A 13,103-nucleotide genomic window follows, 5' to 3' on the forward strand; every position below is an offset into this window, starting at 1 on the left:
AATAATTACAGCTGTTTTCTTGCCCAGCCAAGAAGACATACAGCAGTAGTGAACTGAACAAAGTACCCAATCATAAACCATGTTTGAACTAATCAAAGAAGGAAGCATTGCTATAATGCACTTTTTCTTTAAACACCTTAACGTTCTTCAAAATAGAACAGGTTGAGTCTCGAGTCAAATCCAAGTCAAGTTGGGTCACAAGGTTTTCAAGTCAAGTCTCAAGTCAAGTAAAAAAAAAAATCTATACATACAATGACTTGTTCAACTATAAATCTTTGTCTATTTATCGAGGCTACCAGACAGCCCTTTTCATTATTTAGTCTACAACATATTTTGATTATTAAATAATTAATTTTAACAATCAATTCCAAAGGCAAGCTTCATAAGTAAATTATGAATTTCAACCAATTTTGACATACCAAAATAGCTGATCCTATAGCTGTACAGTAAATCAGCAATCTGTTCGCTAGCTCAGTGGTCCTCAAAAGTTTTGAACCGCAACCCCCAAAAATAAACGTTTTAAAGCTTGCGACCCCCACGCATGCACAAGCACACGAGCACACGTATGCATCGCAAATTTAGCCTGTCTCAAAGATGAGAAGAACATGTAATTTTGAAAGAATGTTCAACCCTTTATTTATTTTCTATTTATTATTAATTTGTTTAGTCATTATTATTATAGTAAATTATTATTCTAAGCCTATTTAGAAATCTTAAGCAGTTCTTTAAATAACTTATGCAAAAATGTTTTGTTTCCTTTTGTTGAGACAATTTCTTTGGCTAAATTAAGATCTGTCTGCTTAATTCTGTGCTCCATATTTAGTTAAAGGTTAAACGTAGGCCTGTTGTAAAATAAATATAATTAGGCTATTGCTGTCATTTGTTGGGATGGCTACGGTAGGCAATCACCTTTGATGGTAATAGCTGCAATATAAGCCTGTTTAGCCATTTTCTTTGGCCAAATGAAGTTCCACCTGTAATGTTGTGCTTGTCTCAATATAATAGAATTACTCACACTCAAACCATGAAAAGGAAAAATCCAGAGGGCAAGATGCAAAACTTAATTTATTGCAACAATATAATAACCTGTTCACATTTCCCCTATAACAATGACTTGACTTACTTTTGATATTACCCTAATAAAGTTTAGAAACTTCTGTGAAGGTGTGGTGTTGTATGGATATTATTAAGCATAGCTACTGATTTTGACAGCTGAACTTGAGGTCAGGAAGAATGTTTTAGGCCTACCAGAGTTAGTCCTACCAGAGTTAGTCACCAGGTAGCCTGTGACAAAGATGCATCACTAGCAGATTGCTAAGCTGTATTTTATATGGATAATATTAACGTAGGCAAAACCGGAGAAAAAATGAACCAAGTGCTTTCTGGTCAATAATCTTATGTGCACCCGCTTCGCGCGCCAATGCTGATGACTGGTCATTGGTCAACAGTCAAGACTTGCACATTTTTGGTTCTGAAGCACAGATTTCAATGTTTTTGAAACAATAATTTGGTGCAATGTTGTAGGCCTATGTTAATGACCAGATTGAATAAGCAAAGGTATAAATATAAAATACAAATATGAGGCTATATGAAATCTATTAAAATATGTATATATATAAAATAAAACATAAATCCCACTCAGTTTCACACTCAAAACCTTCCCACAACCTTCTCACAACCATTTTACAACCCCTGATTTGAGAACCGCTGTGCTAGCTCACCCGACCTGTGTTGATGGAAAGTTTGCTGGTCCAATCAGAGGGCCAAGTGTGCGTTTCACTAGCCAATCTCTGGCTGCGTTGAGAGTAATCCATGGAGACTCTGTCTGTGCCACAAAATGAGTGACAAAACGTTACAAAACCTGGCCAGATAATTTCAAGTCATCAGTCTCAAATCAAAGTCGAGTCCCGAGTCTTGAGGGTACAAGTCCAAGTCAAGTCTCAAGTTATTATATTTTCTATCAAGTTGAGTCTCAAGTCATATGACTCCAGTCCACACCTCTGCTGGCAGGATCGTTAGTTGTTTGACTCGTTGAGTGGAGACAAATCTGCCACGCCTGCTCCCGCTCCCCCTCCCTGGAGCTATAGGGCGCCAGGCTGCCCATCATTGTGCACACCTATCACCATCATTACGCGCATCAGGACTCATCTGGACTCCATTACTTTGTTGATTGCCTCTCCTATATCTATCTGTTCCTTTCATCCTTGTGTCAGCAATATTGTCGTTATGTTACCACTGTCCAGATGCTGTCCTTGTTTGTTTTATGTTGGTTATTTATTAAATGTTCACTCCCTGTACTTGCTTCTCGTCTCCCAGCGTCTGTCCTCACACAAATCTATTTAAAACGCTAAGAGTGTGGATCCAAATGAAATTCTAGAAGACTGCTGTACATTTCACGTCTGTAGTTATTGGTACATACATTTGAAGTCGTAAGTTTACATACACATAGGTTAGAGTCATTAAACCTCGTTTTTCAACCACTCCACAAATTTCTTGTTAACAAACTATAGTTTTGGCAAGTCGGTTAGGACATCTACATTGTGCATGACACAAGTCAATTTTTCCAACAATTGTTTACAGACAGATTATTTCACTGTATCACAATTCCAGTGGGTCAGAGGTGTACATACACTAAGTTGACTGTGCCTTTAAACAGCTTGGACAATTCCAGAAAATGATGTCATGGCTTTAGAAGCTTCTGATAGGCTAATTGACATCATTTGAGTCAATTGGAGGTGTACCTGTGGATGTATTTCAAGGCCTACCTTCAAACTCAGTGCCTCTTTGCTTGACATCATAGGACAATCAAAAGAAATCAGCCAAGATCTCAGGAAAACAATTGTAGGCCTCCACAAGTGTGGTTCATCCTTGGGAGCAATTTCCAAACGCCTGAAGGTACCACGTTCATCTGTACAAACAATAGTACGCAAGTATAAACACCATGGGACTACGCAGCCAGCACACCGCTCAGGAAGGAGATGCATTCTGTCTCAAGTACATAAACGTACTTTGGTGCGAAAAGTGCAAATCAATCCCAGAACAACATCAAAGGACCCTGTGAAGATGCTGGAGGAAACAGGTACAAAAGTATATATGTCCACAGTAAAACGAGTCCTATATCGGCAAAACCTGAAAGGCCGCTCAGCCAGGAAGAAGCCACTGCTTCAAAACCACCATACAAAAGTCAGACTACGGTTTGCAACTGCACATGAGGACAAAGATCGTACTTTTTGGAGAAATGTCCTCTGGTCTGATGAAACAAAAATATAACTGTTTGGCCATAATGACCATTGTTATGTTTGGAGGAAAAAGGGGGAGGCTTGCAAGCCGAAGAACACCATCCCAACCGTGAAGCAAGGGTGTGGCAGCATCGTGTTGTGGGGGTGCTTTGCTGCAGGACGGACTGGTGCACTTCACAAAATAGATGGCATCATGAGGTAGGAAAATTATGTGGATATATTGAAGCAACATCTCAAGACATCAGTCAGGAAGTTAAAGCTTGGTCGCAAATGGCTCTTCCAAATGGACAATGATCTCAAGCATATTTCCAAAGTTGTGGCAAAATGGCTTAAGGACAACAAAGTCAAGGTATTGGAGTGGCCATCACAAAGCCCTGACCTCAAGCCTACAGAAAATGTGTGGGCAGAACTGAAAAACCATGTGCGAGCAAGGAGGCCTAAAAATACTAAATGAGTGTATGTAAACTTCTGACCCACTGGGAATGTGATGAAAGAAATAAAAGCTGAAATAAATCATTCTCTCTACTATTATTCTGACATTTAACATTCTTAAAATAAAGTGGTGATCCTAACTGACCTAAGACAGGGAATTTTTACTAAGATTTAATGTCAGGAATTGTGAAAAACAGAGTTTAAATGTATTTGGCTAAGGTGTATGTAAACTTCCGACTTCAACTGTAGCTATATGAAGTATTCTAGTCTATCAAATGTCACAAATATTCGATTTCAGCTGTATCTCATACAGCCACTTGTCTCCTGTCTCAATCTTTAAGGACAACAAGTGAATTTCATCCATTTCCCTAACCGAGTGGACTGTTTAAATTAAAGTAACAACAATCTCTAGCTTGTAAATATCCACAGAACACACCAACACATTAGCTTGTTGGCTCCAGTTAGAGTTACCTCGGTAGCCTCAGTGTTATAGAGCAGAGTTGGAAATGTGACTCACCGGGTCTTTAGCTTGCTGCGCTAGTATGGCGTAGGTGGAGATCCTGCTGCAAAGGCATTTGGTGTGGACAGCGGCAGAAGCGAGCGTTTGGCAGCCTTCTGTGTCCCAGTTCTCAGCGCCAGCTTCCCTGGAGGTGGGGGAAACATGGGACACACACAGTGAGTGAAATGCACACACCAACACACACAAAAAGGTCACAGGAGAGCACACATATGCACTCAAACCAAAAGTCGTAAAGAGAAAAGAGAGGAGAGAGAGAGAGAGTGTACACAAACAATAAGTGTGCGGTTAAAATTGACAAAAAACACACACCTTTCTTTCCACAGGGCCATGGGGTGAGACAGGGATGCAGCTTAAGCCCCACCCTCTTAATCATATATATCAATGAATTGTTAAGGGCACTAGAACAGTCTGCAGCACCCGGCCTCACCCTACTAGAATCTGAAGTCAAATGTCTACTGTTTGCTGATGATCTGGTGATTCTGTCACCAACCAAGGACGGCCTACAGCAGCACCTAGATCTTCTGCACAGATTCTGCCTGACCTGGGATCTGACATAAATCTCAGTAAGATAAAAATAATGGTTTTCCAAAAAAGGTCCAGTCACAAGGACCACAAATACAAATTCCATCTAGACACCATTGCCCTAGAGCACACAAAAAATGATATACTGCTCAAAAAAATAAAGGGAACACTAAACAACACATCCTAGATCTGAATGAAATAAATAATCGTATTAAATACTTTTTTCTTTACATAGTTGAATGTGCTGACAACAAAATCACACAAAAATAATCAATGGAAATCCAATTTATCAACCCATGAAGGTCTGGATTTGGAGTCACACTCAAAATTAAAGTGGAAAACCACACTACAGGCTGATCCAACTTTGATGTAATGTCTTTAAAACAAGTCAAAATGAGGCTCAGTAGTGTGTGTGGCCTCCACGTGCCTGTATGACCTCCCTACAATGCCTAGGCATGCTCCTGATGAGGTGGCGGATGGTCTCCTGAGGGATCTCCTCTCAGACCTGGACTAAAGCATCCGCCAAGTCCTGGACAGTCTGTGGTGCAACGTGGCGTTGGTGGATGGAGCGAGACATGATGTCCCAGATGTGCTCAATTGGATTCAGGTCTGGCGAACGGGCGGGCAAGTCCATAGCATCAATGCCTTCCTCTTGCAGGAACTGCTGACACACTCCAGCCACATGAGGTCTAGCATTGTCTTGCATTAGGAGGAACTCAGGGCCAACCGCACCAGCATATGGTCTCACAAGGGGTCTGAGGATCTCATCTCGGTACCTAATGGCAGTCAGGCTACCTCTGGCGAGCACATGGAGGGCTGTGCGGCCCCTCAAAGAAATGCCACCCCACACCATGACTGACCCACCGCCAAACCGGTCATGCTGGAGGATGTTGCAGGCAGCAGAACGTTCTCCACGGTGTCTCCAGACTCTGTCACATCTGTCACGTGCTCAGTGTGAACCTGCTTTCATCTGTGAAGAGCACAGGGTGCCAGTGGCGAATTTGCCAATCTTGGTGTTCTCTGGCAAATGCCAAACGTCGTGCACGGTGTTGGGCTGTAAGCACAACCCCCACCTGTGGACGTCGGGCCCTCATACCACCCTCATGGAGTCTGTTTCTGACCGTTTGAGCAGACACATGCACATTTGTGGCCTGCTGGAGGTCATTTTGCAGGGCTCTGGCAGTGCTTCTCCTGCTCCTCCTTGCACAAAGGCGGAGGTAGCGGTCCTGCTGCTGGGTTGTTGCCCTCCTACGGCCTCCTCCACGTCTCCTGATGTACTGGCCTGTCTCCTGGTAGCGTCTCCATGCTCTGGACACTACGCTGACAGACACAGCAAACCTTCTTGCCACAGCTCGCATTGCTGTGCCATCCTGGATGAGCTGCACTACCTGAGCCACTTGTGTGGGTTGTAGACTCCGTCTCATGCTACCACTAGAGTGAAAGCACCGCCAGCATTCAAAAGTGACCAAAACATCAGCCGGGAAGCATAGGAACTGAGAAGTGGTCTGTGGTCCCCACCTGCAGAACCACTCCTTTATTGGGGGTGTCTTGCTAATTGCCTATAATTTCCACCTGTTGTCTATTCCATTTGCACAACAGCATGTGAAATTTATTGTCAATCAGTGTTGCTTCCTAAGTGGACAGTTTGATTTCACAGAAGTGTGATTGACTTGGAGTTACATTGTGTTATTTAAGTGTTCCCTTTATTTTTTTGAGCAGTGTACATACAGTACCTCGGCCAAAACATCAGCGCCACAGGTAACTTCCACAAAGCTGTGAACGATCTGAGGGACAAGGCAAGAAGGGCCTTCTATGCCATCAAAAGGAACATAACATTTGACATACCAATTAGGATCTGGCAAATAATACTTGAATCAGCTATAGAACCCATTGCCCTTTAAGGTTGTGAGGTCTGGGGTCCTCTCACCAACTAAGAATTCACAAAATGAGACAAAGACTAAATTGAGACTGTGCATGCAGAATTCTGCAAAAATATCCTCAGTGTACAACGTAAAACACCAAATAATGCATGCAGAGCAGAATTAGGCCAATACCCGCTAATTATTAAAATCCAGAAAAGAGCAGCTAAATTCTACAACCACCTAAAAGGAAGCAATTCCCAAACCTTCCATAATAAAGCCATCACCTACAGAGAGATGAACCTGGAGAAGAGTCCCCTAAGCAAGCTGGTCCTGGGGCTCTGTTCACAAACACAAACACACCCCACAGATCCCCAGGACAACACAATTACACCCAACCAAATCATGTGAAAACAAAACGACAATTACTTGACACATTGGAAAGAATTAACAAAAAAACAGAGCAAACTAGAATGCTATTTGGCCATAAACAGAGAGTACACAGTGGCAGAATGCCTGACCACTGTGACTGACCCAAACTTAAGGAAAGCTTTGACTATGTACAGATTCTGTGAGCATAGCCTTGTTATTGAGAAAGGCCGCCGTAGGCAGACCAGGCTCTCAAAAGAAAACAGGCTGTGTGCACACTGCCCACAAAATGAGGTGGAGACTGAGCTGCACTTCCTTATCTCCTGCCAAATGTATGACCACATTAGAGACATATACATGTATGATCTGTGTGGTAATAGTATTTGTATCTCTGAAATCCATTTGCATTGCTAGTTATAGCCTAATGTTAGCTAGCTATCTAACATTGAACCTAGTTGGTTAGCTTTAGGTACCTGCAGTTTAATACTACAGCAATTCATGCATGGGTTGGGATTATGGGTCTTTGTTTAGCTAGCTAGCTACATGTCTAAACAAAAGACTCCACTTTGCCAGGTGATTACATGACCCATCAAGTTAGAAAGTTGGATCTGGGGGTGACCCATCAAGTTAGTCAGGTGTATCGGGTGATTACAGGTGTGTCTGGGGGTGATTACGGCCATCTATCGTATTTCATGAACATGTGTACATGTCTAGACAATGGTGACCCATCCACTTAGCTAGATGTGGCTGGGGGGGGGGGTGGTTATAGCATTCATTTCACTAGACCCATCAACTTAGACAACTGTGTCTGCGTAAGATTAATCTAATAATTATAAAATATTTATAAAATATGTTTATCTGGACACCTTTTAATTTATGCAAGTAACCATTTCACTGTACCGTTTACACCTTCTGTATCATGTACATGTGACAAATACACTTTTATTTGATATTGTGTGTGTTTACCAGAGACGTTAATGTGAAGAACAACATGACCTGCACCAAAGTCAGATTAGGATATAGGCCAAGGACTAGATAACATGTATTTTTATCTGACACTACTACTTTCACCACTTTTAGTCTTAATCTATAGTTGTTTACTACATCACCTTACTTGCTCTGTTTAGCACATGGCCTCACAAGTGGATCCTTAAAGAGATGGGTGGGGCTAAGGTGTGACGAAGTTGAATAGGTGTAGACAAAGAAGAGCTCTCCAGTAGGTGTACCAAAACATTCAAGGGACATTTTCTCAAAAGTAAGTTACAATTTCATCAACTTTCAAAGTATAATTACTTTCCCATTGTTCCTCAACTGCAGTGGATGATATACCATTTTGTTGCTCTGAGTCTCTACTTTTATCCAACGTAAAAAACCCAATTTCAAATTTTGCTGCATCAGACCAAATCGTGGTGGTCGGCCACATACAGCTATATATACATATTCGTATGTGGACACCCCTTCAAATTAGTGGATTCGGCTATTTCAGCCACACCCATTTCTGACAGGTGTATAAAATCGAGCACACAGACATGTAATCTCCATATCTCCATAGACAAACAATGGCAGTAGAATGGCCTTACTGAAGAGCTCTTCAACGTGGCACTGCCATAGGATGCCACCTTTCCAACAAGTCAGTTCATACATTTTCTGCCCTGCTAGAGCTGCCCTGGTCAACTGTAAGTGCAGTTATTGTGATATGGAAACGTCTAAGAGCAACAACGGCTCTGAAGCGAAGTGGTAGTCAAGTCAAGCTCACAGAACTGGAAGGCGTAGTGCTGAAGCGCGTAGTGCGTAAAAATTGTCTGTCCTCACTTGAAACACTCACTACCAAGTTCCAAACTGCCTCTGGAAATGTCAGCACAAGAACTGTTCATCGAGAGCTTCATGAAATGGGTTTCCATGGCCGAACAGCCGCACACAAGCCTAAGATCACCATGCGCAATGCCAAGCGGCGGCTGGAGTGGTGTAAAGCTTGCCGTCATTGGACTCTGGAGCAGTGAAAATGTGTTCTCTGGAGTGATTAATCACGCTTCACCACCTGGCAGTCCGACAAATGAATCAGGGTTTGGCGGATGCCAGGAGAACGCTACCTGCCCAGATGCATAGTGCCAACTGTAAAGTTTGGTGGAGGAGGAATAATGGTCTGGGGCTGTTTTTCATGGTTCAGGCTAGGCCCCTTAGGTCCAGTCAAGAACATTTGTGCTTATTATGTCTGTCCTCCAAATAGTTTTAAATTGTATAAATATGGAGTAAATGAGCTTCCACTCCCCCATTCTTGAAATCTTCTCTCTGTCTCTCTCTTGTCCTGTTGGGCAATGTTGTGCCTCTCCTCTCTCTCCTGTTGAATTAGATAGTGGTCTGCCTCGTTCTCTGTGGGTAATGTGTTTTAAATGCTCTAATGAAAAGTGTGATGTTAAGGTCGATCAATGGGAACATTCAGAGTCTCTAATTGAACTAATGACCAGCCTTACAGACATTGACAGACATTATTAAACTGCCCCATTGGAAACACCGTTTTTGCTCTCCTGCTTCTGACTTCTCTGCCGCCAGTATGCACCCCTTACAACTACAAATGTCTGTTGCACCAGTTTTACTATTTATAACGGTGATACAAGTCTTCAAAGAGCTGTTAGAAAGTGACACTAACTGTACTAATGACCAGTCTGACTCACAGCTATCGACACTAAACTATGCTCTGCCCTGTCTCTGGCACGTCAACTAATGCCAGACTGTGGCGCCAGTTATAACAGAGTTGTTATGAGACTTCAAAGAGCTTCTTTAGAGCAACATGTATGCTTAGCCCTGACACTTACTGAACTAACTGTCAGCCCCCTCAGGACTTGGCGTTAATTAAGTACAGCTGAAACAGAATTTACTGCCTCTGTTATAACACAGCTGAGATGTAATCAACATTAAACCAGTTGATAGTGCCGCCACCGAACACCGACAGAGACACAGAAGGCAAACAGGAAGCCATGTTCTTGTTCAAAAGGCGTAATTACTAATGAAGGAGTTTTTTCCAGACAAACTTCTATTGTCCCCCATGAACCCTGCGATTCAGAATACCCTTCACAGTTCCAGTTTGGATCTCAGTTGGAAAGAGAGGTAGAGACACATTTTTAAGAAACCACCTTCCTTCAAAATGATCTTTCATAGCTGTACTAGGCCAAACGCCTGCTGTGGAAGGGCCAAAGATTTGGAAGACCAAAAGCTTTGAGGGCATGGTCGGGGGCAAAAGGATATCAGTCTGCAGCCTGGTAAGGGACATACAGTCACTACGCTGTAAACACTGGCATGGCACCTGCTAGAGATTATAATCTGGGCGCTGGCATATAACACTTACATTACACTGATTTCAACAGACAGACAGACAGACAGACGCACACACACACACACACACACACACACACACACACACACACACACACACACACACACACACACACACACACACACACACACACACACACACACACACACACACACACACACACACACACACACAAGCCCAGCTGGTTGACATATTATCAGTGATTATCTGTAACTGTCTGCTGAACTGTGGATAGGCAATGTGTGTGTCTGTCTATTGCACAAAAGTATATGTTAGAGAGCCATCATTTGGAGTATGTCATAGCTACATGTCATAGCTACATGTCATAGCTACATGTCATAGCTACATGTCATATCTACATGTCATAGCTACATGTCATAGCTACATGTATTAGCTACATGTATTAGCTACGTGTTATATCTACATGTCATATCTACATGTCATAGCTACATGTCATAGCTACATGTCATAGCTACATGTCATATCTACATGTCATATCTACATGCCATAGCTACATGTCAAAGCTACATGTCATAGCTACATGTCATAGCTACATGTCAAAACTACATGTCAAATCTACATGTCATAGCTACATGTCATAGCTACATGTCACAGCTACATGTTATAGGTACGCATGGGAAGCTATTCAGTAAAATAGCAAAAAACGACTGTCTAGAGTCTAGGGCATGAGCACGTTCACTCATTGACACACAATCTCAGACATACACACGTGCACACAGACCTTCGCAACAGTCTCACATGCTCACCACACCGCTCGCGTCGCGTTTGCAAGTGTTGCAAAATAAATGTCCACATATGGGGCGGCAGCGTAGCCTAGTGGTTAGAGCGTTGCACTAGTAACTGAAAGGTTCCAAGTTCAAATCCCTGAGCTGACAAGTTACAAATCTGTGGTTCTGCCCCTGAACAAGGCTGTTAACCCACTGTTCCTAGGCTGTCATTGAAAATAAGAATTTGTTTTTAACTGACTTGCCTAGTTAAATAAAGGTAAAACAATTTAAATAAAATACATGTTATTCAATCATTGCACCCACACTGCTTGAGTGCGTTAGCAAGTGTCTGCGTAGCTGGGCGCTAAAATAGAACTTGGCTCTATTTGTGATGTTCAATGCGCTGCAATTCCGGCCTCTCCCAACTCCTCATAGGTTTTTCAGGGCATATACACACATGCCATCTCCTCGTTGGTGTTTTGGAGCATATACCCACATAGGTGATTGAAAGATGAACTTAGGCCCACACTCAGAAAGGTTGTAGTAATGATGGTTGCCAACCACCATATGAAGTCCAAAGAAGAAAAAGAAGCCTGAAGGAAGGAGGAGAGATCACTATAAAATAACTAGAAACAAACTAACTACCCTTTTATCTGTGGATTCATTGTCGGAGTAGAGGACGTTGTGCATTTCAGGTAAAATAACAACCCAATGTTTATATCCCAGGACAAATTACCTAGCAACAGCAAGCTAGCTAGCTATTGGCATAAATGTTTAATGTTTTTACCTGTCCCCAAATTAATATAATTGATTCAGAGTTTGTTTTGATATTTCAACCTGCGTGTTCTGATAGTGTCTGGTGTGGGTGAACGCGCGCGTGTGGTTTGGTCAGCATGTCAGGCATACACACATATAGACACACCTTCACAACTATCTCTGACATACACACGTACTGTACACACTCAGACATTCACCTTCACACTCATATCCTTCCACATGACCCAGTTGTTAAATAATGTGTCTAAGCAGTGACACTACAAACACTGAAGACATCTTTAATGATGATGACACTGCTAACGGATAGCAGCATGCACTCAGTGTGTGTGTTTGTGTGTGTGTGTGTGTCAGAGAGAAAGAGAGTACTCATTTTCATATACAAGAGTGCACATACGTGTGTGTGCGCAAGGGTGTGTGTGTGTGTGTGTGTGTGTGTGTGTGTGTGTGTGTGTGTGTGTGTGTGTGTGTGTGTGTGTGTGTGTGTGTGTGTGTGTGTGTGCAATCATGTGTGTGTGTTTGTGTGCAAGTGCACCTGTGTGCCTTTGAACAGATCCAAAAACCACAATTATGCCCAGCAGCGCTCTGAGAGTTAACAGTCTAACAGGAACACTAGTCAACCTGTGGAGTGGGGAGTATTTACATTTTTTATTGAACCTTTATTTAACTAGGCAAGTCAGTTAAGAACAAACTCTTATTTACAATGACTGCCTACACCGGCAAAACCCAGACGACGCTGAGCCAATTGTGCGCAGCCCTATGGGACTCCCAATCTCACCGGTTGTGATACAGCCTGCATTCAAACCAGGGTATCTGTAGTGACAGCTCTAGCACTGAGATACAGTGCCTTAGACCGCTGTGCCACTCGGGAGCCCCGAGTATCATTAATCCAGGTGTAAACTTCCATGAAGAACAGACCTAGGACCAGTTAACCTTTCCAAAATCCTTCCAAATTCAATTTTGTAACTGGTACCGGTTACCTTCAGATGCTACCTTCAGACGAGTGCTGTGACACTTGTGGGGGTCATAAAGCAACTCACCTGTCCATCTCCTCAGTTGAATTCCATGCTGTCACTGTCACTTGTCCACTCCAGCTTAACATTGTTGTCATCTATCGCCCACAAGGTGCCCTTAGAGAGTTCCGAAATGATCTTGACACCTTGATAAGCTAATTTCCTGACGACGGCTCAACGCTCTTCATACTTGGCAACTTCAACCTCCCGACTTCTGCCTTCGATTCATGTCTTTCCAACTCTCTCTTTTCAATCCTTGCCTCTTTTGACCTCACCCTTTCCCAGTCCCCTCCCACTCACAAGGCAGGCAATACAC

At 42.7% G+C, this 13,103-nt stretch overlaps 1 protein-coding gene across 2 annotated transcripts in view; it reads right to left on the reverse strand.

The window, feature by feature from the left end:
* LOC106592038 (adhesion G protein-coupled receptor B2) overlaps window positions 1-13,103 on the reverse strand; it is a 430,312-nt gene that overhangs the window by 70,294 nt on the left and 346,915 nt on the right. For both annotated transcript variants that reach the window (XM_045694923.1, XM_045694922.1), the window contains one exon: window positions 4,189-4,315. In XM_045694923.1, coding sequence (XP_045550879.1) covers window positions 4,189-4,315 — 127 coding nt within the window. The remainder of the gene's footprint in view (window positions 1-4,188; window positions 4,316-13,103) is intronic.

This window comes from Salmo salar, chromosome ssa14 (genome assembly GCF_905237065.1).
Source record: "Salmo salar chromosome ssa14, Ssal_v3.1, whole genome shotgun sequence".
NCBI lineage: Eukaryota > Metazoa > Chordata > Actinopteri > Salmoniformes > Salmonidae > Salmo > Salmo salar.